General features: G+C 38.9%; 11 protein-coding genes across 12 annotated transcripts; 6 read left to right on the top strand and 5 right to left on the bottom strand.

Moving 5' to 3' along the window:
* Window positions 1–27: 27 nt before the first annotated feature.
* Gasu_01110 (phospholipid-translocating P-type ATPase) lies at window positions 28–4827 on the bottom strand. Its single transcript, XM_005709210.1, has 10 exons — window positions 4388–4827; window positions 4276–4330; window positions 3281–4216; window positions 2175–3229; window positions 1998–2121; window positions 1277–1954; window positions 975–1220; window positions 804–925; window positions 571–752; window positions 28–518 (listed from the first exon to the last, which is right to left on the bottom strand). The coding sequence occupies exons 1-10, from the start codon at window positions 4726–4728 to the stop codon at window positions 133–135; spliced, it is 4125 nt and encodes a 1374-aa protein (XP_005709267.1). The 5' UTR covers window positions 4729–4827; the 3' UTR covers window positions 28–132.
* Window positions 4828–4837: 10 nt separating this feature from the next.
* Gasu_01100 (uncharacterized protein) lies at window positions 4838–7662 on the top strand. The gene is made up of 2 exons (XM_005709209.1): window positions 4838–6838; window positions 6895–7662. Exons 1-2 carry the CDS (start codon window positions 4884–4886, stop codon window positions 7544–7546), a joined length of 2607 nt encoding a protein of 868 aa, XP_005709266.1. The 5' UTR covers window positions 4838–4883; the 3' UTR covers window positions 7547–7662.
* Window positions 7663–7666: 4 nt separating this feature from the next.
* On the bottom strand, window positions 7667–10177 carry Gasu_01090 (oxysterol-binding protein-like protein). Its single transcript, XM_005709208.1, has 3 exons — window positions 10129–10177; window positions 8749–10052; window positions 7667–8690 (listed from the first exon to the last, which is right to left on the bottom strand). Exons 1-3 carry the CDS (start codon window positions 10130–10132, stop codon window positions 7803–7805), a joined length of 2196 nt encoding a protein of 731 aa, XP_005709265.1. The 5' UTR covers window positions 10133–10177; the 3' UTR covers window positions 7667–7802.
* A 197-nt stretch (window positions 10178–10374) lies between these two features.
* On the bottom strand, window positions 10375–12137 carry Gasu_01080 (oligouridylate-binding protein, putative). The gene is made up of 3 exons (XM_005709207.1): window positions 11960–12137; window positions 11124–11906; window positions 10375–11070 (listed from the first exon to the last, which is right to left on the bottom strand). Exons 1-3 carry the CDS (start codon window positions 12062–12064, stop codon window positions 11029–11031), a joined length of 930 nt encoding a protein of 309 aa, XP_005709264.1. The 5' UTR covers window positions 12065–12137; the 3' UTR covers window positions 10375–11028.
* Window positions 12138–12147: 10 nt separating this feature from the next.
* On the top strand, window positions 12148–13442 carry Gasu_01070 (ATP synthase mitochondrial F1 complex assembly factor 2). Its single transcript, XM_005709206.1, has one exon. It carries the CDS (start codon window positions 12169–12171, stop codon window positions 13405–13407), a length of 1239 nt encoding a protein of 412 aa, XP_005709263.1. The 5' UTR covers window positions 12148–12168; the 3' UTR covers window positions 13408–13442.
* A 5-nt stretch (window positions 13443–13447) lies between these two features.
* On the top strand, window positions 13448–14593 carry Gasu_01060 (ATP synthase mitochondrial F1 complex assembly factor 2). The gene is made up of 2 exons (XM_005709205.1): window positions 13448–14041; window positions 14094–14593. The coding sequence occupies exons 1-2, from the start codon at window positions 13471–13473 to the stop codon at window positions 14456–14458; spliced, it is 936 nt and encodes a 311-aa protein (XP_005709262.1). The 5' UTR covers window positions 13448–13470; the 3' UTR covers window positions 14459–14593.
* A 4-nt stretch (window positions 14594–14597) lies between these two features.
* Window positions 14598–16032, top strand: Gasu_01050 (fructose-bisphosphate aldolase, class I). The gene is made up of 5 exons (XM_005709204.1): window positions 14598–14730; window positions 14791–14962; window positions 15025–15445; window positions 15492–15688; window positions 15743–16032. The coding sequence occupies exons 1-5, from the start codon at window positions 14660–14662 to the stop codon at window positions 15950–15952; spliced, it is 1071 nt and encodes a 356-aa protein (XP_005709261.1). The 5' UTR covers window positions 14598–14659; the 3' UTR covers window positions 15953–16032.
* A 1-nt stretch (window position 16033) lies between these two features.
* Gasu_01040 (ribulose-1,5 bisphosphate carboxylase oxygenase large subunit N-methyltransferase, putative) lies at window positions 16034–17827 on the bottom strand. Of its 2 annotated transcripts, XM_005709202.1 has the most exons (4): window positions 17595–17827; window positions 16688–17536; window positions 16133–16639; window positions 16034–16064 (listed from the first exon to the last, which is right to left on the bottom strand). In XM_005709202.1, exons 1-4 carry the CDS (start codon window positions 17695–17697, stop codon window positions 16060–16062), a joined length of 1464 nt encoding a protein of 487 aa, XP_005709259.1. In that variant the 5' UTR covers window positions 17698–17827; the 3' UTR covers window positions 16034–16059. The 2 variants fall into 2 exon arrangements, with proteins under 2 accessions (XP_005709259.1, XP_005709260.1); XM_005709203.1 differs by lacking the exon at window positions 16034–16064 and having other exon boundaries at window positions 16567–16600; window positions 16647–17536.
* Window positions 17828–17837: 10 nt separating this feature from the next.
* Window positions 17838–19552, top strand: Gasu_01030 (CoA-transferase family protein). Its single transcript, XM_005709201.1, has 7 exons — window positions 17838–17995; window positions 18043–18110; window positions 18174–18557; window positions 18624–18846; window positions 18896–19064; window positions 19115–19249; window positions 19307–19552. The coding sequence occupies exons 1-7, from the start codon at window positions 17839–17841 to the stop codon at window positions 19488–19490; spliced, it is 1320 nt and encodes a 439-aa protein (XP_005709258.1). The 5' UTR covers window position 17838; the 3' UTR covers window positions 19491–19552.
* Window positions 19553–19567: 15 nt separating this feature from the next.
* On the top strand, window positions 19568–20762 carry Gasu_01020 (uncharacterized protein). Its single transcript, XM_005709200.1, has 3 exons — window positions 19568–19649; window positions 19700–20540; window positions 20602–20762. The coding sequence occupies exons 1-3, from the start codon at window positions 19593–19595 to the stop codon at window positions 20676–20678; spliced, it is 975 nt and encodes a 324-aa protein (XP_005709257.1). The 5' UTR covers window positions 19568–19592; the 3' UTR covers window positions 20679–20762.
* A 59-nt stretch (window positions 20763–20821) lies between these two features.
* Gasu_01010 (acetyl-CoA synthetase) lies at window positions 20822–23327 on the bottom strand. Its single transcript, XM_005709199.1, has 3 exons — window positions 23179–23327; window positions 21856–23128; window positions 20822–21808 (listed from the first exon to the last, which is right to left on the bottom strand). Exons 1-3 carry the CDS (start codon window positions 23207–23209, stop codon window positions 21004–21006), a joined length of 2109 nt encoding a protein of 702 aa, XP_005709256.1. The 5' UTR covers window positions 23210–23327; the 3' UTR covers window positions 20822–21003.
* Between the last annotated feature and the right edge of the window lie 22 nt (window positions 23328–23349).

The following is a 23349-nucleotide window of genomic DNA, read 5'->3' as shown; positions in this document are numbered from 1 at the left end:
AAGGAATGTCTCACAGCATCTTAGCCACTATAATGAAACATATTTCTTCCATAAATGGTACACAACTTTTATAAAAGGAATTTATACAACTCATTTCCTATAGGACCTTTGCCATTTGATATTTTGTATCAACTACGAAGCCGGAGATGAAACTGGATCTCCAACCACTTCCCTTTGTCGACTCTTTTTCTGTTCTTTGATGGCTTCTTGTCTTACAACCATCCAAAATCGCGGTCTATATACATTACGGTAGCCTTGAATAAAGAAATCTGGGAGCAAACAAAGAGCCACCGTAACTAAGACGACAAAATAAAAGTATGCACTAGAACTCATCTCATTATACCAAGTCCAATACAAATCATTGCCCAGAAATGCAGAAGTACTCGTAAAAAAATCGGTAGTGAAGAGAATCAAATAAACTAAGAAACACGCCAAACAAAAAACAATACCCAAAACATTCACCCAAGTCCAACGAAGTGTCTCTAATGAAATCTTGCTCAACACTACCACTTCTACTCCTGTGTGACAAAATCAAATTGAGTGTTCTCTACAGGACAGACAAACTCTTACCAATTTGGAACATAATAATCAATGAACTCAGCCCAAAAGTAAACCCTTGAGGATTCCATATATCTGTAGCGTCTGCGCTATTATATAAAGCCAAAACAGGAACAAAGGACAGCACTAAAGAGTGCCAAAAACCTGATAAGAGCCAAGGGATAGTAGACTTTAGGTTGAACTCGGATTTCGACCTAAATAACGGAAGGTTAAGATAAAAGAGAACAGAATCTTATTGTACATACTTATACACTGCTGGATATCGAAGAACAGCCGAAGCAGGAACATCACGCTCAAACCATCCTAATACCAAAGGTGCCAAACCAGTATATAATAAATCATACAATAGCTCATAATATGTGTTTGCCTAAAATTTCCTGTCAATAGTTGCGAAGTTCCGACACTTTCAAACTCACGATCGCTTCCACCGAAAACTGACACCAAATATTATACCACAGCAATCCAGTAAATATTACAAAGTCCTTATAAAAAATGGCCTTTAGACATTGTGAAATGCCAACATTTGCATAACGTCCATAAAGAGCAATTAGGCGACGAAGATGACGAAACTCTCCAATAGAAAAATCAGATGAGCGAGAAGCCTGTGCGCCTTCGTATCCAGCAATACCAACTCCCACATGAGCTTCAAGAATCATAGGAACCTTGACAAATAACGTCAACCATTACGACAAAACGGAATGATGAGTTGAAAACTTACGTCATTTCCACCATCACCTACAGATAATGTTATATCTGGATGATATTTCTTACAGGTTCTTACAACCCATGCCTTATCCATTGGCTTGGTACGACAACAAATAACCGAGTCAAACTTTCGGGTTGCCAAAGAAACAAATTCCTTTGCATATCTTAAGAGAGCAAAGCTTAAAGCATCTCCTTCTACCACCAAAGTACGTCGAGTTTTCTTTATGTTGCTGGTGGGATCCACAGGTTCATCTCCAGAATGTCCATTCATCCCTGAATTCCAGTCATCCATTCTCTCTCTCGATTCCATATCATCAAGAGCGCTACAATCTCTATCCATTTCGATTTCTTGACAAAGATCTTCTAGAGACTCAAAGGATTCCAACTGGCTTTCCATGTCCCGCTCTGTCTGCGCAGTCAAGTCATAAACTGCTGAATCCGGACCAATCAAGCCACTTAAAACACCAACATTGACAGCAGTTTCTCGTTTATCACCTGTCAGTAACCATATACGAATACCACATTGACGCAAATAACTTATAGTTTCTGGAACATCATCTTGGAGGCGATCTTCTACCGCTGTGACTCCAACGAGAGACAAGTCACACTCCAAAAGCTCCCATACTTCATGAATCTTGCTCTCTCTTTCATACAAGGCCAACTCTGCATGATTCAGTTTCTCAATCCATTCCTGATAAAACTCAGGTGAAAGTTCACGTTCTGCAAATACCAACGTTCGAAGTCCTTCCCTTTGCAAACTTTTCAACTTGAAAATTGGCAGTCTCAATCTCCTCTCGATTTTCCTGTTTTAGACGAGGAAAAATCACAGATTCTGCTCCCTTGACAAGCAACAATATCCTACAACTGTGTCATATCTTGCTTAAAGGTTGGTGAACAAAAAACTCAAGTACCTATTCTCTGGTGTTTGAACAATGATGGACATTCGTTTTCGATCAGATGAAAATTCACAAGTAGCCAAAACTGAATAGGAAACGTAATTTCCATTTGTACATGGCTTCCATGATTGTTCTTCTTGATAGCCTTGGAATATTCCTTTGCGATATACTTCTTCTAAAAGAATATTGTCACGTGTCCGCATTGCTAAACGATAACCTGAAAGTGCTGCGGTTTTTACAAACTCCATTTCATCAGTGTTGGTTCCTTCATATGAAACATTTTTGGGATCTAAGGGATCCTTCTCATAGGGTAGTTGCTCGTTCATATCAACAGAAGCTGTGCCAACGAGTTTGTTGTCCAACGAATCCTTCGGCTTATCACTCGAATGGATTGTTCCTTGTTGACTTGGTCGAAATAGGGAAGACCATTTTCGTTTCCATTTGACAAATATGGCTTGATAACGAGAGGCAACTGAGGGAGAATTCGAAATAGCTGAAGAGATATTGGGTGCATCTTCTATTCCCACGCCAAGATACGAACGTTTTCTGTGTAACACGTCCCTAGCATCTCGATATCCGAACGTATCCAATGTCACATTACTTGACAGATGTCGCTTAGGAGACACAGGTTTCATAGGTGAGTCACTTTTTATCATGTCTGAAGATGAATTGAGACCAACATTATTAGTCAATACAGAGTGACAAAGTGCCATGGCTCGTAACATCTCTGCAAAATCAACAACCTTGCAATTCTCCGGTTTTCCTTCGATATGATGAAACTGACGGGTTGACGAATCAAATTCAAATACATTTCCTTTCACATAACATCTTCGAAATTCCATGATATTCATGGTAAGTGTACCTGTCTTATCACTAAAAATATGTCCAACTTGTCCCAATTCAGTCTCCAGATCTGAATTTCGAACTTCTGCACGAATCTTTACTGTCTCTGAAACTTCTTCTTCTGGAGCCTCTTCCGAAATCAAAGATGCAAGAGACACTTTTTTCTTCTTTCGGTAAGTAACCAAACTTTCATCCCAATGTAAAAATATCAATAGCCCTGCTCGAGCCTTTCAACAAATATAAATAGTATTTCAAAACAGAAGATGTCCAAAACTTACCAATTCAAGGGTTATATAGGCTGCAATAGGAACTACAGTCCCACTCATAACGACATTGGCAAAAAATCCCAAAATTCCCATTACTGCGGATGAATATTCGGTAGTTATTGTACCTAAATACCAAGCACCTCGAAAGATTGAACTGTTTGCTTTTATACCTGCAGCCAAACCAAGTGCAAAACACCAAAGAATCAGATATGAAAAACATACGACATAAACTCGATTGATTTCTTTTTCAATCAACGAAAACTTCGATTGAGGTCTCCTCCATTGTTGAAGCATTTTAGTTTGCATACCGGCATAAATGACAATTCCATATAACCAACCAGAATTTCTAACCACCGCTCCTCTCAAAAGCAAATTATCTTTTGAAATTGGCTTTTCTATTACTCTGCTTCTCGTGCCGCCCACAGGATCAACCTGCTCAAGTTTTACAATACCAGCAAATGAGTTCATATTGATCGAAGGTGGTTCACATCTTATTTCTCCACGAAGGCTGCTTATTTCAGCATCATTAGTAAGTGAAGATGTGTCCGAGAGAACAAGAAATCTCTTTAAATTTGTTTCTCCATCCAAGGCAGAAGTTTCCAAAAATACAACTCCATCTTCTCTAGCAGCTGAAAGTGCAACAATATCTGCTGGTACAATATCACCATCTTGAAGGACAATAATATCGCCGACACGAATTTGACTGGATTTCACGGAAACCCGAAAACCGTCTCTCACAGTTTGGAACTTCATGGAATTGGCTTTCAAATCATTTCGAAGACGAAATATATCTTCAATAGCAGCCTTAATCATCGTAATGCCTACTACAAGAGATAAAGGAACTATTGCAGTAACGGAAACTCCATTGGGAGTACTGTATACTGCTATTTGAGGAAAAACTCCAGATAAAATATTGATAATGAGATAGGCGAGGAAATACATCATCACCTATATAACACAAAAATAAATGGTGAAAATAAATATTCCAAACAACTTTCATAACATACCCATCTACGAAATTGCTCGTAAAGGTTTTGAGGAACAAAAGACCACCACCGATATCTATGGAAATAGTTTTTCATATCAACATAGTTTAACAATAAAATTGGCGCTTCTTACCTTGTGGTAGAAACGTAATTTGAACAAAACCCTCTCTTATGATTTTCCTCGGGACTATTTAGAGAAACCACAACAGACTCTCGTTCATGACTGCGCGAAGTCAAAGAAGACCGGGAGCGGACCTTTCGGTTCAATGCAAAAGCAACTGAAGCAGCTTGTCCAAAGGAGTCAACTGTGGAGCTCCTTCTCTCTCTCACTACGGCTAATTTACTTTTGAAAAAACCAGACAAGTCCAACCGTGGTACGGGAGGCAACTGGGAAACTCTATTACGAAACCGAGAGAGCCATGAAGAGCTCTCAATCTGGACGTCTTCTGACTGTGAAACTGGATATTGGTCCATTTCAAACTTGTCTATATTCAGTCTTTTGCTTTAAGCCGAAAACAACTCGACAACATTCGTTGTTGAAGAGAGAATAGCTAATCAATCACGTGGCGCAACTTTAAACGGCATTAGAGCGATTATTTTGTAGGTTGGATGAGTTCCTTTTATTGGGAATGAGTATCTCTTCTACGGCTCATTCTTCAAGTGGTGAGCTATCGGGAAAGTCTGAGTTTGGGGCTATAGGTGTGTCTCTTGAGACCTTGGATAGCAAGAAAATTCAGAAACATACTGTCGAGTCAAGCTGGAGGAGAAGAGTTCATAACCAACATGACGTGGAGAGAATTTCTGTCAATAGCTTGAAAATTGTGCCGCAAAGAGTTTTTTGCTTTGAGAAGTTCACTCGAGAATTTCAGGACGGTGAAGATTCGTCGCTTTGGCTATTTACGGAGAGAAACATACAACTTTATGGTTTAGACGGCTCCGATTGTCGATACTCTATCCCGTTACCGGATAGCGATATAAGCTATGTGAAACCTTTTTATTTTTCAAGTGGTAGTATTCAAGTTCCGTTGTGGATAAGAGGTATTATGGCAATTGGGTTAAAGAATGGGGACTGTGTACTTTATGATGGTTATACCGGGACTTGTCTGCAAACATTGTCTCCGCCCACGAAGTTGTCAAACAAAGTTGGCGTTAGTGTATTAGGGTATAGCGGGCCTAGTATTTGTCCTGATTTGAATCTTAGAGACCAAGAACAAGCTGATTTCTTGTTGATTGGCTTCAAAAATAATAGTTTTGCAGAATGGCAACTCGATTGGAAAATACAAACTCCGTGCTCGAGCGAAATCTTATATAAGGAATGGTCTATTTCATACAATTCGTGTTCGAAAGATGCACATTATTTATCGTATCTTCGACTGTGGATTATCTTAATAGATAGAGACATTTTATTTATGGACGAACAAGGAAGCGTTATTTACTGTTTCTCTATGAAATATGATGTTTCAAAGCTTTTGGTAATGGATCCTGTATTTCTATCGGAGCAAAAAGATAGAAAAATACTTATCCTAACAATAAGTGAAGAAGGCTTCTTACAGTATTCGGAGTTACATTACTTGGCAACCGAAAGTCTTCGTTTGGAACCACTAGACTCATCGTTTCTTTCATTCAAGGATTGTATGAAGATTTGTTGCTTTTCTCAATTGTGTTGTAATTACTTTATTTTGGGTTCATCTGATGGCAGTTTGTCATTATTTCAATGGAATCAGACCAGTTTAGGTAGTATTATGCCAGTATGTCTTCATAAGAAGGTCATTCATTCTGAAAAGTTTGATTTTATTTCTTGTAAGAGAGAAAACGATGGTTTTATCATCAGAACCTATTGCCCAGTAGATAACCAACTTATTACTGCTTCTATTGTAGTCAAGCACAAACCTGAATGTCGTTGCCTTTTGACATTAACAAATCCTGGATGTCACAGGAGCGATTCTTCCAATTGTGAAGAAAAGTTTTATATTCCATCGTATAAACAAGATGTTGAAAATGAAGAGTCATATCACAGATCTGCCATTGCGTTTTCTAGTAAAATGGAGCGACTTCCAGAATTGTCGAATATTACTGAAGAAATGAAACAGTTGCCATTACTTAGTCATGACCAAAATGAGAATAACGTTGTATATCCCTCAAGCAATAAGCAGATGTCATGTTGTCTAACAGAAGCAGAACAACGTCTTCAGCTTTTACAAACTGAATACGAATACGAGAAGAAAATTCACCAAAGATTGAGAGACGAACTTTTAAATAGAGCTCTAGAAGCGGAAGAGCAAGTAGAGCGACTAGAGGCAAAATTGAAAGAAATGCAACGTATGAAACGACATCAAAACGAAGGCTTGAAGGAAGAAAATTTTTTATCGCAATCGGTAACATCCAATCAGGATCTTGACAGGGAAAGGTTGGCATTATTAGAGAAACAGCTCCAAGAAGCTTTAGATTCGAAACAGTTGTTAATGGTACAAGCCAAAGAAGACATCAACTATCTTCAAAATCGTGTGGAAGCGTTGGACGCAGTGTTGTTAAGCACCCAACGGGATTCGGAAGACTTTATTTCAACAACTGTGGAAATGAATGAGTATGCATGGCTGTTGATTCAAGACATTGAAGAATTTTCTAATTTTTTTTGTCTAGGCGTATCGCTGAAGCACTGGATGGTTTAACAGACGAAGCTTTTGACCAACTTGGAGGGTTTGAGGAGGTATTTCGCCAATGGATGACAACTGTTCGAGAAAAGCTCCATCGTCAAAGAAAAAGAACGGAAGAAATCAAAGAGGAAATTCATACCCTACAGAATATGTTTCGCGTGATTGATCATTCAGCCACGAATTTGACTCAATATGAGAAGACAATGCAGGAAGAAAGTTCTCCCACTACGGATGTCGCAGACGCCACTCCAAGAAGCCGTTTGTTGTTGCATCAGGTAAAAGTTGCTCTCCAGCATCGAATAATGCAGTTAGAAGAACAATTGAGACAGTTGACAGATTACCAAAGCAAAGAAAATGATACGAAAACAATATCTACCGTTGAAGAATTACAAGTTCACTTGCAACAAGCAGAACAAAGAATTCATCAACTGGAAGAAGAGAAGGAACAGATAGCCATGGCACATGATCGTTTGTTGGAAGATAATGCAGCATTGGAAACTGAAAATGAACGTCTGCAGCTTCAGTTGAGAAGAGCTGTAGAAGCGGCATCTTATTATAGTGGTAGAGATACTGTCTCCTCTCCTTTAGAACCCACTACGCCGCGAGAAGATCATGCAAGCACTTCTTCCAAAAACTAGTTGTATATATATATATGTATTTATCTGTTACATAATCAATCCAGTGTTCATGAAAAACAATTCTATATGTTTCCTTTCACACTTGTTGCGAAAAAACGAGTCATTTTTAATCTATACCGCACGGAAAACACTTCTGATGCCATACTGATATTGTCAAAGGATAGATAGCATGCCGTTGTTGCTGCATAGCACAAGTGTCCCTTTGACACTTTTATAAATAAACTGATTACTTACATAGAAGCTAATACATTGACAATCACCTCGGCGAAGGGGGAGCTGCACACATATTACGTGCATCATGAAACAAATTTTCGGCAGTTTCTTCACGAAATACATAACCTTCGCCCTCAGAAGAGAGTCGGAAATATTTTGGTTCCCACTCAATTCTTCGTTGCATTCGTTCTCGACGTAACCTACGCTGTTCTTCTTCCACTTTATGTTTTTCTTCAGCTGCAAGTCGAGAATTTCCTTCTAAAATCGCTCGAGTACATCCTTCCCATACATACAGCGAGTTGGTTTCTTCTAATGCCTCAGGAGGTGGTAATAAGAGTTTCATTCGATAATGCTTCGAAATGTCGTCATAATCAAACAAAATGCGATTTTCCTTCTTTATAACATCTTTGATTCTAATTTGATGGTCCCATGAACCTTCTACTGAAAACAGTTTCTGCTCAGATACCTCAGAACTTGTTCCTTCTTTCTGTCTTCTCACAATCTTTCCATCAACCGCATTTGCTTCTCCCAAAAATCCCATCAACGCAGTACCCTTAAACTCTAATTTCGCTTCATAACCCGTCTTTTCACAGTATATGTGTAATGGACCACGCCATTCTGCTCGAAACTTCCCAATACCCAATATGCCACTGAGAATCAACGAGGTTCTATTGGAGACATACTCTTCATCAAAGTTGACGAGATAAAACCGAATCTTTCCTTTCAACTTGATTTCGATAGAATTTCCCCAGAATTTGGCCTCAGGCTCAGTGTAAGATGTCATTCGGATACCTAAAGTATCGTTTCGGAGATGCACAGCAGTAATAGGTGGATGATGCGAAACTTGCTCGGAGATAAGGAATGTACGTCCACCACCATTGCGATGCTCAAATGCACATTGAAAAGTTTCACCTAAGATGGGATTGTAGGGCTATAAAAAGCTTTGGTCAAAAAATTCAGTAAACCAAATCTGAATGCAAACTAGCTACCTTTTTCGAAAACTTTTCCTTGGGAAGACCTGATAAGATAAATCTCACTACTTGCAAGAAACGCTCCAAAGGTTCTTGGCAATGGATAATTTCCTGTAACAACTCTCCTCGTTGCATGATTCTCGTAACTTTTTCACATGCTGAAACTGGCTCTAGAAGGGAAGCAGGAACACTGATAGAAGTCAAATCGCCTCCTTTCCTAACGTCCTTGAAAACTTCTCGAACAATTCTGAAGAAACTCATATTCTGTGGAGGCCCAACCTCATCCAGAAACTCATCTTTGACTCGATATCCATCGGGGGTCACTGGCTCTGCATCATTGGGATAAGAAGCAAGACGCCTTTCCTGAGAATGTCCTGACAGCATTGGCAATGACGAAGAAGTATCAGCTGACTGATTTGCTACGGAAACAGAAGAAAGATGCTCTTCAGAAGCAACATGTGAAAGTTCAGAGTAGTTAGGCTCATTATTTCGCAACGCTTGTTTTCTTAGAGTCGAAGCTGATGCCATTTCAAAACCCGGCTCACTCGCTGCCTCTGCCAGTGCCTCATGATCACCACTACCTCTACGAAAGTCGTCATGAGCTGCTGAGAAGGAAGCATAACGATGAAAGCGCCTTTTCTCAGTGCCTATCGATTCAGTCGATGTGCTCTTTTTCGAGCTTTTTTTATATTCCCCTTCAGATGTCGTTTCCCTTTGAGCATTAGTTTTTGTGTCTTGTTCACTAGATAACTGGACACTTGGTTCTATTGGAACTTCAGAAATTTCTTCAAAAATATCCAAGTCTGTGGCAAAGCTGGTACGCGCCTCAGTCTTGCTATCAATACCTGGAGTATCAGCGCAGGTATAATATGATATATTGTCATCTTCTTCATCCGTCTCTTCTAAGTTTGACGTCGACAGTAAGGTGGTTTTTGGACTTGTTGCATGAGGGGAAAGTAGACTGTCCAATTGTCTATCTTTATGAATGGCACCTGTACTTTTTCTTCCAAGAGTCTGTGTTATTACTTTGTTCGATGAACTGTTTAAAGGAACCGACTTTCGTCTTTGCAATCCGTCATCCGAGTGACGAACTTGACTAGCACTGCTTTGTTGGTTCCTTTGTTGCCATTCTCTTGCCAATTGGTCATCACAAATAAGACCACTAACTGCCGTATTTGTCAGGAACTCGAAAGCAGATTTTATAGGCGCGATAGCTGCGTTAGCTACTTCGTTTACTTGTTTCAGAAACTTGCCCGAGTGAGAACGCTTCGTTGGCGACTTCCCACCGTCGCTATTTTCATGCTGTGCGTTGTTTCCTCGTACTATTTCTTCATTCCTTAGTCTCGGTGATAATCTGGTGTTGACAGAAGAAGCCAAGGTGTCGCTTGCTGAACTGACTCATCTCGTTTACAACGAGAAATGAGGATACACCTTTATCTTGGCGCCAGTTTTTTGGGGAATTTCTATACACGTTCCAGTTAGTTATGCTTTGCTACTGATTGTGGTTTTGCAGTTCCTTTGGACTTTGTACCTGTATCGAAAGTTTTTGTCAAACGTGAGTTATTTACCTGACCCTGTTGTACGTTCATATGTGTTTTATCAAACAAAGAGACTTTTTAGAGAGCGTCAATTCGAGTTTGGACGACAAAAACTGGTATGTTTCTTTTGTAAGCTTGTCTTCTCCTTGAATCTAATGGAAGGACCATCGAAGACGAACCATTTAAAACAAGGTGGATATGCGTTGCGTGTAGTCAGAAGAGCTGTTGGAGGAGATACCAAAGCATTTGGAAAATTAGTAGCCCTAGCTTACTGTATAAAGGGTAGTGGAAAGCACGACTTGGGCATTGAATGGGACAAGGATAACAAAAAGCGAAAGTCAAATAAGAAGAACCGCTAAAAGCCTTGCTAGTGCGCCCACTTTACTTCCCGAGCCACTTCAAAGAGTCATTGAAAAACAAGTTACTATCTTTCCCCGGTCTCTTAGACGTGTCTATCGTCAAGTTGTAGGATTCGATGACGTATTGGTAAGAATAAAAGTGAAAAATCAGTCAGACCAGGACATGACCAAATATGGAGATTACAAAGTTTCAAAGGTTGGAGAATTAGGAAGCCTACAAGTTTTTCAGGAAAACCGCCTTCCGGAACAATTTGTTTACGAAAGGACAGTCTATTATCATGGTAGAGAAAAAGTACAGCACTTTGCCAGTCAAAAGAAAAATATTCCTCCTTGGCTAGTTCCTTTTTTTGAACAATAAATAGAGAACATGAATATTGAGTGGAGAAGTTCAGCAATAGGGTTTAAAAGTATCTACTTTTTAAGCCTTCACGACCCCATTCACACTTCCAGTCACGTTCAGAAATCTGTTATAGTGGAAAAAAATAGGTTAGCATACCTGCACAACACAGCCTGCAATTTCTTTTCCATGCATATCATGAATAGCACGAGCAGCAACTTCATGAGATTTAAACTTCACGAAAGCATAAATTCTATCTTGTGCTGTCATTCGTGCTGCATCAGGTATCTTTACATCTTCTATATCTCCAAATCCTCGAAACGACTCTCGAATAGCGGCAACATCGATATCTGAGGGAAGTCCTCTAACATAAACACTGACGTTCAGAGGATCCGTCTGTTTCATGATAGTCTGTATATCTGGTTTGGGTGTAACTGTGGAAGATGAAAAGCTTCCGAATGTGGATACTCCCCGAGCAGCATTCTTTCCTCTGGCCCAATCTATTCTTAACGCACGACCAGATAAAATATATCCTGTCATTGTTTGCATTGCTAAATCTGCGTCCTTTTTTTCCCGAAAAGAAACAAAACCGTATCCAGCTGGAAGCCCTGTTTCTACATCTTTCGATATTTTTGCTCCAGCGACAGATGAAAATGAAGAAAAAGCTTTCATCAGCTTTTCTTCGTCCACATCTGGACCCAAGTTTCCAACGAATATCGTATGCATATTGGCCAAATCCTCATCCTGCAAGATTCTACCTGCGGCTCCTGCGCCTGCATGTGCCCAGTCTATCCTTATTTCTTGACCATAAACGCGTCTTCCGTGCATCAGTTCCATAGCACGGATTGCTGTTGGACGGTCATAAAAATCCACAAAACCAAATCCTAAGCTTCTCCCAGTATTTCTGTCTCCTACCACTTTAGCTAGCTTTACAGGACCAATCTTGCAAACAACAATTTATCAAAGATACAAAGAATATTGTCTGTAAAACCTACCAACTCAAAAATCTCTTGTAAGAGCTCCGTACAAACTCTAGGGTCCAAGTTGCCTACATAGAGACTCATACCACTAGGTTGATATATTCCACTTCCTCCTGACATAGTCGTTCTTTGGACAACGAGCACACAATCCTATTCGAAATGACGTGTAATCAAGGATTAATCCCAATTCAATCCATACTCGAAATTCATTCTTGAAAATATTCATGGCTTTTGTGTTTCATCAAGCTGTGTTGAAATCTTGCCTTCATTGTTTCTTAAAAAGGAGAAGAACAGATATTCTAAACTGGCATCCCGACAGAGTTTCTTTCTGTACAGCCTCGCAGCTCTGGAAGTTTTCTTCCCCTGTTTGCAGAACAAGACTGTTCTGTTGCAGCCTTCAGGAAACAAAGCAGGACAAGGAACGAGGCCAGCTTCAAGCGTCGGAAGCAATGAAGTGTTCAAGGAGTGAGAATAGTTTGAATGTACACAAGTTGTTTGAGACGCAACTGACACAGTTTTACAAACTGGTTCAAGTCTTGAAAAAGCCAATGGGCGCAATTTTACTTAGCTTGCTTCTTATGTTATCCTCTTTGGACCCTACCTTCGCTGCAAGGTCGAGTGGAAGAATCGGAGGGAGTCAGTTTTCTGCTCCAAGAATGACTCCATCTCCTCGTTCTTATGAATATAGAGGTGGAGGTAGCGGAATGGGTTCTTTCTATTCTCCTTTTCCTGCAACCCCTATTATCCCTTTTGGAGGATTTTATTCTTCACCTCTCATTGCACCTTTTGGCTTAGGTACCTTTATGATGTTTCTCATTATGGCAGGAACTGTTCTTCCTCTTCTTCGTAAAAATACGTTGGAAAGTGGAGAATCAGAGGAAGACGTATTCAATGCACCTGTTACAATTTGTGAGTTGAAGATTGGTTTGTTGTCTTCTGCAAGATACCTACAGGAAGAGTTGGAAAATCTAGCAGAAAGTGCAGATACCAGTTCCAAGGATGGATTGTTTTACGTATTAAATGAAACAATATTGGCGTTGCTTAGACATCCAGAGTATTGGTGTTATGCTGCCATCAATACGAAAGTAACCAAATGGACCCATGCAACAGCAGAGTTTAATCGAAAGAGTGTCGAATCGCGCTCCCATACCAAATCAGAGACCCTGAGCAACTATAACAATCGAAGAATGAGAAGAGAGAAGTTTTCTGGTGACGATTCTTCCAGTCTTCCCGGAGAATACATTCTAATACATGTTATCGTAGCAACTGAAGGGAAACTCTCACAATTACCGTCAGAGTTAAACTCTGAATCTGATGTTAAGGAAGCATTAAAGGTTCTTTCAAGTACTTGGAGTGACAAGCTTCAGGGTCTTGAAGTCATTTGGGTGCCACAGTCTGTCGATGATGTCTTGACTGGAAACGAAATGCTTTTACAGCATCCCGAATTGCGTCGTATTTCATGACATGGATTGATTCTAAATAGCTATTTTGTGTTGGGAACATAGAAAGTGATCAACTTTATAGATATGATATGTGGTTTAAGGGTTATTGGGCATATAGGTAGCATTGTAAAGAGGGAACTTTCAGCAGGAAGTCTTCAACTAGTTCGTTCTTTTAAAGCGCCGTTCCTATTACAACGCAATCGAACAGTCTGCACACAGCAGGTTGGCCATCCCGTACAAAGTCATGCTACTTGCAATTTGTCTTTACGTCCAGACAATAATGGTTTGGGGCCAAAAAGATTTTATGAACAAGTATACACCGTGGAGAGAATACCTGGTGTGTATTGTGTGTCTCTAGATGGAAAGCTGCTTCGAACAAGAACGGGAAAGTTTCTGGAAAGCCGTTGTCGAGAGCTTTCATTGGTGGTAGCAAGTGAATGGGAAGCTCAACACTCGCGAATTCTTCCAAGTTCTATGCCTGTTACTTCTTTGTTAACTACCAGCATTGACCTAACCAAGGAGCACAGACAACAATTTCTTAAGACTCTATCGGAATTTTTTAATACGGACACAATTTGTATTCGTGCTTCATATCCAGAAGGCCTTGTTTTTCGTCAAAAAGTCCTGTGGGATCCTCTAATTGTATTTTTAAGTGGTATTGTGATCTTGTTTTCTTTTGTTGTATTTAACTAAATACTGTATTTTAGAGAATTGGAATATCCAGATACGAACAAGTGAAGATCTCTTCGGTGTTTCTCAAGAGAGAGAAAGTCTGGAAAAAATTCGTCAATATTTGGAGAATCAGTCTTCCCTATTCATAACTGCGCTACACTCTGCTACTAGCACAACTAAATCACTCATTATTGGTTTAGCCTTGTCTGAAAAGGCTATTAGTACAAGACAAGCCATGGAAGCTTGTCGTTGTGAAGAAGACTTTCAAATTCAATACTGGGGTGACGTGGAAGGTTGTCATGATATTGACCGTGCAGATACTTTCGTCCGTTTGGCCTCTGCTTCTCTTGTATTTTCGTTGTTGCGAACCTTTCCCGAGTGTTTCCATTCTCAGAATTGAGTTTCATCATTTTTGATGTGCAACAGTTTTGATGAGGAAATGATGATGGACTATGCTCAGAAGGAAAAGCAAAGAATAATTCAAGAAAAGGTACTCAGATTTTCCTCTCGGGAAAATAAAAGCCAATAGATTGATTGCCTTAGAATTGGGTTAGTTTTCCGATTTGTGCAGATTGCGACGGTTCAAGACTGATATACAAAAATGGAACACTGGAGTCAATACAAAGATGAACTGATAGCCACTGCAAAGGCACTAGTGACTCCTGGAAAAGGGTAAATGGTTATTTATGTATATATGTTCTTTGTGTTTCTGATTCCGTTGTCCGTTTGCAGAATCCTAGCTGGAGATGAGTCTACTGGCACCATAGGAAAGCGTTTTGCTTCCATTCAAGTAGAAAATAATGAAGAGAACCGAAGAAGTTATCGGGAGCTGTTGTTTACTGCTCCTAACTTTGGTCATTATATTTCTGGTGTGATTACTTTTGAGGAAACTCTATATCACAAGGTATTTTGGTATCCTTTTTTGTTGGTCTTAATACAAGAGCAAGAATAACTTTGTTGTAATAGACTAGCCAAGGGAAGCCTTTTGTGGATGTGATGAAGGAGGCGGGTGTGATTCCTGGTATTAAAGTGGACAAAGGAGTTACTCCCATTCCTGGTACCAAGGATGAAACTTCTACTCAGGGTCTGGATTCTCTTCTGAGTCGTTGTCAGAAATACTATGAGACAGGTGCAAGGTTTGCCAAATGGAGAGCGGTCATAAAGATATCCATAGCAGATGGTTGTCCTAGTGATGTGGCGATCAAGGAAAATGCTTGGGGATTGGCTCGTTATGCAGCAATATGTCAACAAGCTGGTCTGGTTCCAATAGTAGAGCCGGAAGTTCTTATGGATGGAGATCACACTATTGAAGACTCTCAACGAGTGACAGAGAAAGTTTTATATGAGGTGTATTATGCACTGCATCAACAACATGTTTTATTAGAAGGTGAATACTTGTATACCAACTGTATTATTTTTTAACGTGTTCATAGGAACACTTTTGAAGCCTAATATGGTTCTTCCTGGAACTGATTGCAAGGATAAGGCTTTTCCAAAGAAAATTGCAGAATGTACCGTTCGTACTTTACAGCGTACTGTCCCTGCTGCAGTTCCTGGTATTGTCTTTCTATCAGGTGGTCAATCAGAGGAGGAAGCTTCAGTTAATTTGAATGCCATGAATCAGGTGGAGGTGAGTAGTGTAGTACTTACAGAGTTGCTCAAATATCTAACAGATATGCGCTAGATGGTGAAGCCTTGGAAACTTTCCTTTTCTTATGGACGTGCTTTACAATCTTCTTGTCTTAAAGCATGGCAAGGAAAGGCAGAGAACGTTCGAGCAGCACAAGAAGCCTTTTTGGCTCGTGCCAAAGCAAACGGTGAAGCAACTTTGGGTAAATATGCTGGTGGTACCGGTAATAATGAGTCTTTATTTGTAAAAGATTACAAATATTAAGAAAGTTTGTGGTGACCTATCTATCAGCAGTATTTCTTTTGTGCTGGCATGAAACTCTGAATAAAAGTTGGTTTTCAAAGTTACTTTCCATGTACATTTCTTATATATTATACTTATGAAGTGATATACCTTTCATAGTTGGAGGTAGCGATACAGTAATGATTCTTCCTGTTTTCTTACTGATATGTTGGAAATGTTCCAGACGGGAGATGGTAGTCGACAAAATATACTTCTTCTCTAATCGAAACTGAATAGCAAGTTGAAGCTTCGTCGAAAGTTGGTCTTTGTTTTTCAAAAGTTGTTCGTCTTCTTCGACGCTAGTCTTCATATCTTTTAGCAAATGCTTACAGCCACCAATAATGACTTGCCAAACATGAAGTTGATTTTCCAATGATAACGCTTTGTGAAATAATCCCATTGCAAAATTTTCTTGTATTTGTTGCCAATCTGTTTTTGAAGCCATAAATACTCTCAATATTATGTCAATTTCATCGTCATAATGATCATGATAAAGATGAAATGTTTTTCCATTCTCGTAAATATGATATTTTCTTAACAAAGAAAGCTTCTCTTCCAATAAATGAGATGGCTGTGCTTGCCATTCTTCCTGCTCATACATTAAATGAAGCCATTGGAAGATGTCTTTCACTTGAAAGTAATCAGATGGATTGTTCGTTTGTAAGAAACCTGATACCGATATAAATGTGAAAAATACGTATGAAAGAATCAACTTACCATAAAAATGCAATAAATGGTCGTTATCCAAAGGTCCATAAGATATATAAATATCCGTGCCTGGAGATAACTTTGAATATGTTTTCATTTCATATTGATTCGCTATTGAGTCATAAAGAAAATGTGTTTGACTATTCACTCGATGATTCAACATATCCATCATTGGCAATAATGCATATGTCTTATTTCCAACGTCGGGTATACCAAATGCACGACTTTGCACCATATCCAAAGCCCAAAAGAATACATTTTCCTTTTCATTTTGTAACCAGACTCTCACTGGTGAAGAAAGCGACTCAAACACCCGTGTATATAGAGCCTCCCTATAGTATTGATTTATTTTCACTTCTTCAATCAATGGCCTGTATTGTAGTTGCGCTAATTCACTGGAAGACCAGTAAACCAAACCAGTATTTAGAGCATGAGGTAATATATCTATGTAAGGCTTCCATAGTGAGAGTTTTCCAAGATATTTTTCTTTCAACAATTTGAGAGACAACTTTACATACCAATTCTCCTGAGACCATAACTCAGGGTCAACAAATTCACTCATTGTGCACTCTTCATGCTCAGTGACTTGTAAACTCAAGTCTCGCGGAACTTTCAAAAAACTTTCATCGCATTCAATACCTTCAACAGCAACTACACCTCTCAAGCCATCCTTGTTCTGGTCCAATTTTATTTTTGGCATATAAACGTTTTCTCTTGTTAACCAGTGATAAAATAGATCTAGTCTCCCACTGGAACAAACGAGAAATAACCTTGACGGCTTACATAAACGTGAACTTGGACGCAACGTTGGCACATTCAATATAGGTTTGTGAAAGCAACGTCGAACAAGCACCAGTTCTATTTGCAAGTCCAAAATAGTCGGGTTAATTGAAAAACTTGCAACAAACTTCCATACTGCAAATAGGAATAACGTTTACGAAACATCCCATATGACTGCTGTTTCTTGGCTGAACAACAAGTCGTGGTACACTTGGAAACTCTTGCACCGTCCAAGGCATTTAAAACAGTTCACTTCTTTCAGTAGAACATTCCCTTTAGTTCATCTCTTACAATAAACAGTTGGAACAACGGATGAAAAATACAATTCCTTGGATCAACCAAGTCCACATTCTTCTGTTTGAGTTTCTATTCTTGGAGAAATGGTTCTTTCACTGATTCCAAAACAACTAAGAAGCCTTCACAAGACAAGTTTTAGAATACATTTGGCATTATTTCCTAATAGAAACCATATTTTCATTAGAAATTGTTCTAATCAAAGTCAAGATGGTCCTCTCAAAGGTGTCAGAGTACTTGACTGTATGTAGTCTTGATTTCTTCTTATCTTTGAAAATAAACTGTTCTAGTGTCAAGAGTATTAGCAGGCCCTTTCTGTACTATGCAATTAGGAGACTTAGGTGCAGAAGTTATCAAGGTACGCAAGCTATCCTTAAAAATTGCACCAACATAAGATGTTTGATGACAAAATCTTTCTTAGATTGAAAGACCAAAAACAGGAGACGATACGAGAAGTTGGGGTCCTCCATTTGCTCCTGGAGGTGAATCCGCGTATTTGTTGTGTGTGAATAGAAACAAACGAAGCGTAGCAATAGATTTTTCGAAACCATCTGGAGCTGAATTGATTAAAAAGTTGGCAGCTCAATCGGATGTACTTGTGGAGAATTTTTTGCCGGGAAAGTTAGCACAATATGGTTTGGGATATGAAGACTTACAAAAAATCAATCCTCGGCTTATTTACTGCTCATTAACTGGCTTTGGTCAAACGGGACCATATGCTCAACGTGCTGGTTATGATGTTATCGTTTCTGCCATAGGAGGTTTGATGGGTATTACAGGTCCTGAAAACGGAGAGCCTTGTAAGGTACTGTAGTCAGTGACCAACTAAGAATGTATATATATATATATTCCTGACGACTGCTGCACTCAGGTTGGAGTAGCCATAACAGATTTAGCTACTGGAATGTTTGCTTGTACGTCAATTGTTTCTGCTTTGTTGGCAAGAGAGAGAATTGGCATAGGACAGCATGTAGAAACTTCTCTACTAGAAGCTCAAGTTGCTCTCCTTGCGAATATTGCGAGTAACTATTTAATTGGTGGAAAGACTGGTAAACGTTGGGGTACAGCACACGAGTCCATAGTCCCCTATCAAGGTAACTGGAATGGAACAACTTGGAGTTGGTACTTATATGTATCTCCAAGGTTTTCGTACAAAAGATGGTTATCTGATTATTGGAGCACTCAATAACTCCCAGTTTCAAACGCTCTGTAAAACACTCGGTTTAGAGAATTTGATACGAGACGATAAATTTGCAAAGAATGCCAAAAGAGTTGAAAATCGACAGCAGCTTATAGAAATATTACAAGAAACGTGAGTTATTCAGAAAGTTCAGGATATCATGAAAGTAATATTTTATGTAGGTTTCAGAAAAAGACTACTGATGAGTGGTTAAAAGAACTTGATGGAGTTAATCTGCCTTATGGGCCTATCAATACCATTGATCAAGTCTTTCGTGATCCACAAGTCATTCATCGTGAAATGATTCAACAAATACAGTAAGTATTGTCTTATTGGGACCATTCTTGTTCTGATCATAAACTACTTTACAACAGTCATCCTTCAGCAGGTGATATCCGACTAACTGGTTTTGCAGCAAAATATAGCCGCACGAAGCCTTCTATTCGATTGCCGCCTCCTCTCTTAGGTCAACATACTCAAGAAGTTTTGAAGAATTGGTTAACAATCGAAGAATTGAATCAATTAGAAAAAGAAGGAATTATTCAAAGTAAAAGTTGATGTTGTCTCGTTGTTGGAAATATGTTTGTAGAAGAGAGAGCGCTAGTTTAGTTCACTCCGTTTTGGTTCCTGCTGTAAAACATACGTTAGAACAACCTCACCATGTGGTTTCTTCTTTGTTTACCTGTCTTCCCAACAAGTTACTACAAGGCAAGGCTGGTAACTGGATTCAATTCACTGACCATACCATACAGAAACAACAATATAAGAATCACAAGAGATTGTTTGTTGGTACTTTATTTGTATTTGGCATACCAACGTTATGGCTCAAGTTCTTTTCTCGTTCGGAGTGTCTTGGTCTGCAGTTAAACGGCAATCCTGAAGAAATAAGTCTGCAAACACTGGAGGATTCACGAAATGAGTCTTTTAGTATTTCCTCGGAAGAAAGCGTTGCTTGTGATGAGTTCTTACCAACAAAGGATGATAATTTCTTTGAGAGAAATGAAAAAGAAGTGACAGGCTTCAACACAATTCATTTAAAAGGCCGACTTTTGGAAGCTATCTTTCTCACACGAGCACAAGTATTTATGTTACATGATCTTGTAAGTCAAGAACTCTTTCGTTTTGTTGCAATAGGGAGGTCATCATCTCCCAGTATATTCCACTTCCCTGCTATTACGTTTATGGTTATTGTTGGTAGTATAGTTCATTGGTGTTATTTTTCTTTTTGTGGAAAAGAATTGTTTTCCTTGTTAGCTTCGATTGGCGTCGACAACTTGTCCAAACTTAAGTTTGCTGGTAGTCTTTTTGGTCATTATTTTTTATTATTTGTAATGAGCAATATGATAGCAACAACGGTTTTCTTTATATTATATCATTTCAGCCATAATCAAAACAGTCATACTCTTAAAGAAGTTGGTTTTCTCTTGACTCAAATTAGAGTCATTTTGAATGATTTGACTTTGAACGATAGAAAGTCGTTGGTAATGATATCTCGAGACTGTGGAGATGAATGGAATGAAGAATTTCACAGAATGCAAACACAAGTATTCCTTACCTTGCATTCCTGTACTTTGTTATTGAGAGAACAAATCAAAAGATTTCAGGATTGTATACGGACACAATCCAAAGATTCTAAGGATAACATATTCAGCATGGTAACTCTGACAAGTGCGATTGGTTCCAGTATATTATTTTCCCGTATACTATTACAATGGAAGACATTTTTATATTTTACAACTTGGATAGATGATGAAAGTTATTCAAATGTATTGTCTTGCACATGGTATGCTATCATCAGTGGATTGTATGCTTGGTACACTTCTGAATTGTTAAGTGACAAATATCTGCATTTTCTTCACAAAGATTCTGAGAATTATCTTGAAACAGTGAGAGAACAGTATAACTTTATATTTACTTTATGGAGCCAACTTGAGAATGAAGCAAAAAAACAACTATTCAACGAGGATTCTAATAACCAGTCTTATTAGGAGGAAATGTCAGGACAAACCTATTTATTATTTTAAGAGAAACAAATTCATTCATTTCTAAAAGATGAATTAGAAAAAGTATTCTAAGCAGCTTCTTTCTTATTATTCATGAGAGAGACTCTAATTTGGATCAATTCTTCAATTACTTGAGGGTCTGCTAGTGTCGATATATCTCCAAGTTCTCCTCTGGATGGTGAAAGAGTATGACCTTTCTCTGCTATAATTCTCAATATTCTTCTCACAATCTTTCCACTCCTCGTTTTGGGTAATGCTGGCGACCATTGAATCATTTCTGGAATGGCATGTGCACCAATCTTTTCGCGTACTACTTGCCGTAACTCCAAATGCAAATTTTCACTGCTTTCAACATTTGCTCGAAGTGTCACAAAAGCATAGACAGCTTGGCCTTTTATTTCATGAGGAATGGGAACAACTGCAGCTTCAGCTACATGTGGATGAGAGACAAGTGCTGATTCTACTTCTGTTGTTCCTATTCGACGACCACTTACTCCAATCACATCATCGATTCTACCGCTCAACCAATAACAACCATCTTCGTCTCTTATACAACCATCACCAGTATAATAATAACCAGGAAAAGGGTGAAAATAGGTTTCCTCAAAACGTTGATGATTATTCAATAATGTTCTTACAATTCCAGGCCAAGGACGAGCAATACATAATGTGCCATGATTGGACTCTTCTATATTTCCATTTTCAGTTTGTGCAAAAATCTTTGGCAAAATACCAAAAAATGGAACTCCAGCACTTCCAGGCTTTTGAATGAACCCTTCAATTGGAGGAGGCAATAACATGACACCTGAAGTTTCCGTTTGCCACCAAGTATCCACCACTGGACATCGACTATCGCCTACAGTCTCATAATACCTTTTTCACCTTTAGTAACACATTCAAGTCTCAAACAGATAACATACCATTTCCAAACGTGAGGATTGATAGGTTCTCCTGCTGTACATAGTAGTTTGAGAGATTGTCGGGAATACTTCTTCACATGCGCATTTCCTTCCCTCAATAAGGAACGAATGAGAGTGGGTGCCCCTAAGAATTGATCAACTTGATATTTATCAACAATAGCCCATGTCCTTCCAGGATCAGGATAGGTTGGTAAGCCTGCATAGATAACATGAGTGGCACCATTGGCTAATGATCCATAAACCATGAAGCTATGACCTAACATCCAGCCACAATCCGCACTGGCAAAAAATACATCTCCCAAATGATAATTCATAGAATATAAAAAAGTAGATGCCGCATGTAATTGATAACCTGCTGTAGCTTGGACTACTCCTTTTGGTTTGCCGGTAGATCCTGAAGTGTACAATACCAGTATAGGATGTTCAGCATCAACCCATTCTACTGGACAATGAGGAGAACTTGAGGATAAAGCTTCATGCCAATAAATATCTCTAGGATGATGCATTGAATATTCACTTTTATCACTTTTCAAGTGTTGGAGAACAATTTGATGCTTTACATGAAAGTGATGATGATTAGCAGCATTTTTGACAATTTCCAAAGCTTCATCTGCAACACGCTTCAAATGAACAGTTTTACTTCCTCTTTGGAAACCATCACAAGTAATCAAAACACTGGCTTTACAGTCCATAATTCTCTCAGCGAGTGCTTGTGCAGAGAAACCTGCAAAAACAACAGAATGAATAGCTCCAATACGACAGGATGCTAACATGCTGATGGGAAGTTCTGGAATGTTTGGAAGATAAATTGCTACGGTGTCTCCTTTTCGAATATGACAAGTTTGCTTGAGAAAACTGGATAAGCGTTGAACTTGTTCTAATAGGGACGAATACGTGAATACTCTACTTGAATCACTGGGTAGGTTTGGTTCTTCATAATAGGCTATTCGATCACCTTGTCCAGACTCCACCCATCTGTCCAAAGCGTTATAGCAAGCGTTGGTAAGACCTCCTTTGAACCACTCAGCATAAATTTTTCCCTTGTTGACGTCAAAGTTAAAATCCAATGCTCTGTTCCAAGGCTTTTTCCAATAAAGAAGTTTTTTGGCTTGAGAAGACCAGAATACGTCAGGTTCTTTTATAGAAGAGTGATATATCTCCTTATATTTTTCAAAGTTCTGAATATGATGTGGTGCTGCATTTACTAAAAATGACTCGGGAATAGGATAACCTTTTTCAATACTGGAAGAACAAAATCTACGACTGAACAACACTAAAGACAAATTAAGCTTTTCTTCTACAAAGAGCTATCACATATTTTACCTGCTTTGAGAAAACTATCGTGTCGTAACATATTCTCTATGGAAATTGCACATACGATTGAAAAAAATCTCCAGAAGTGAGTGGGAGAAATAGCTGCAAGTCTATAATTTCTATCCTTTCCGAACGAGGGTAAAATGAAACTCAAATGGGATATTCCGTGATGAAATGCTT

This window comes from Galdieria sulphuraria (assembly GCF_000341285.1).
Source record: "Galdieria sulphuraria unplaced genomic scaffold scaf_0, whole genome shotgun sequence".
NCBI classification, from domain to species: Eukaryota; Rhodophyta; class Bangiophyceae; order Galdieriales; family Galdieriaceae; genus Galdieria; species Galdieria sulphuraria.
Note: the sequence above shows the minus strand (reverse complement) of the source record. Positions and strands in the feature narration are given on the sequence as shown.

Excerpts from the sequence above, each read along its gene's own strand:
- Gasu_01110 (XM_005709210.1), bottom strand. The coding sequence starts at position 4,728 with ATGGACCAATATCCAGTTTCACAGTCAGAAGACGTCCAGATTGAGAGC. Across the intron at positions 4,217-4,275 it reads ACGAGCAATTTCGTAGATGG|GTGATGATGTATTTCCTCGC; the intron begins GTATGTTATGAA and ends TGTGTTATATAG. Across the intron at positions 519-570 it reads GATTATTATGTTCCAAATTG|GAGTAGAAGTGGTAGTGTTG; the intron begins GTAAGAGTTTGT and ends TTTGTCACACAG.
- Gasu_01100 (XM_005709209.1), top strand. The coding sequence starts at position 4,884 with ATGAGTATCTCTTCTACGGCTCATTCTTCAAGTGGTGAGCTATCGGGA. Across the intron at positions 6,839-6,894 it reads ACAACTGTGGAAATGAATGA|GCGTATCGCTGAAGCACTGG; the intron begins GTATGCATGGCT and ends TTTTTTGTCTAG.
- Gasu_01090 (XM_005709208.1), bottom strand. Across the intron at positions 8,691-8,748 it reads AGGAAAAGTTTTCGAAAAAG|CCCTACAATCCCATCTTAGG; the intron begins GTAGCTAGTTTG and ends AGCTTTTTATAG.
- Gasu_01080 (XM_005709207.1), bottom strand. The coding sequence starts at position 12,064 with ATGTCAGGAGGAAGTGGAATATATCAACCTAGTGGTATGAGTCTCTAT. Across the intron at positions 11,907-11,959 it reads TACAAGAGATTTTTGAGTTG|ATTGGTCCTGTAAAGCTAGC; the intron begins GTAGGTTTTACA and ends GTTGTTTGCAAG. Across the intron at positions 11,071-11,123 it reads TTGCAGGCTGTGTTGTGCAG|TGTGAATGGGGTCGTGAAGG; the intron begins GTATGCTAACCT and ends CGTGACTGGAAG.
- Gasu_01070 (XM_005709206.1), top strand. The coding sequence starts at position 12,169 with ATGGCTTTTGTGTTTCATCAAGCTGTGTTGAAATCTTGCCTTCATTGT.
- Gasu_01060 (XM_005709205.1), top strand. The coding sequence starts at position 13,471 with ATGATATGTGGTTTAAGGGTTATTGGGCATATAGGTAGCATTGTAAAG. Across the intron at positions 14,042-14,093 it reads TCTAATTGTATTTTTAAGTG|AGAATTGGAATATCCAGATA; the intron begins GTATTGTGATCT and ends ACTGTATTTTAG.
- Gasu_01050 (XM_005709204.1), top strand. The coding sequence starts at position 14,660 with ATGGAACACTGGAGTCAATACAAAGATGAACTGATAGCCACTGCAAAG. Across the intron at positions 14,731-14,790 it reads CTAGTGACTCCTGGAAAAGG|AATCCTAGCTGGAGATGAGT; the intron begins GTAAATGGTTAT and ends GTCCGTTTGCAG. Across the intron at positions 14,963-15,024 it reads AGGAAACTCTATATCACAAG|ACTAGCCAAGGGAAGCCTTT; the intron begins GTATTTTGGTAT and ends TTGTTGTAATAG.
- Gasu_01040 (XM_005709202.1), bottom strand. The coding sequence starts at position 17,697 with ATGCCTTGGACGGTGCAAGAGTTTCCAAGTGTACCACGACTTGTTGTT. Across the intron at positions 17,537-17,594 it reads AAACGTTATTCCTATTTGCA|AACTGGTGCTTGTTCGACGT; the intron begins GTATGGAAGTTT and ends ACTTGCAAATAG. Across the intron at positions 16,640-16,687 it reads CCATTTATTGCATTTTTATG|GTTTCTTACAAACGAACAAT; the intron begins GTAAGTTGATTC and ends TATCGGTATCAG.
- Gasu_01030 (XM_005709201.1), top strand. The coding sequence starts at position 17,839 with ATGGTTCTTTCACTGATTCCAAAACAACTAAGAAGCCTTCACAAGACA. Across the intron at positions 17,996-18,042 it reads AGGTGTCAGAGTACTTGACT|TGTCAAGAGTATTAGCAGGC; the intron begins GTATGTAGTCTT and ends AAACTGTTCTAG. Across the intron at positions 18,558-18,623 it reads AAAACGGAGAGCCTTGTAAG|GTTGGAGTAGCCATAACAGA; the intron begins GTACTGTAGTCA and ends TGCTGCACTCAG.
- Gasu_01020 (XM_005709200.1), top strand. The coding sequence starts at position 19,593 with ATGTGGTTTCTTCTTTGTTTACCTGTCTTCCCAACAAGTTACTACAAG. Across the intron at positions 19,650-19,699 it reads GTTACTACAAGGCAAGGCTG|AATCACAAGAGATTGTTTGT; the intron begins GTAACTGGATTC and ends CAACAATATAAG. Across the intron at positions 20,541-20,601 it reads AATCAAAAGATTTCAGGATT|TGCGATTGGTTCCAGTATAT; the intron begins GTATACGGACAC and ends AACTCTGACAAG.
- Gasu_01010 (XM_005709199.1), bottom strand. The coding sequence starts at position 23,209 with ATGTTACGACACGATAGTTTTCTCAAAGCAG. Across the intron at positions 23,129-23,178 it reads CGATAGTTTTCTCAAAGCAG|TGTTGTTCAGTCGTAGATTT; the intron begins GTAAAATATGTG and ends ATTTGTCTTTAG. Across the intron at positions 21,809-21,855 it reads AATCCTCACGTTTGGAAATG|GTATTATGAGACTGTAGGCG; the intron begins GTATGTTATCTG and ends AAGGTGAAAAAG.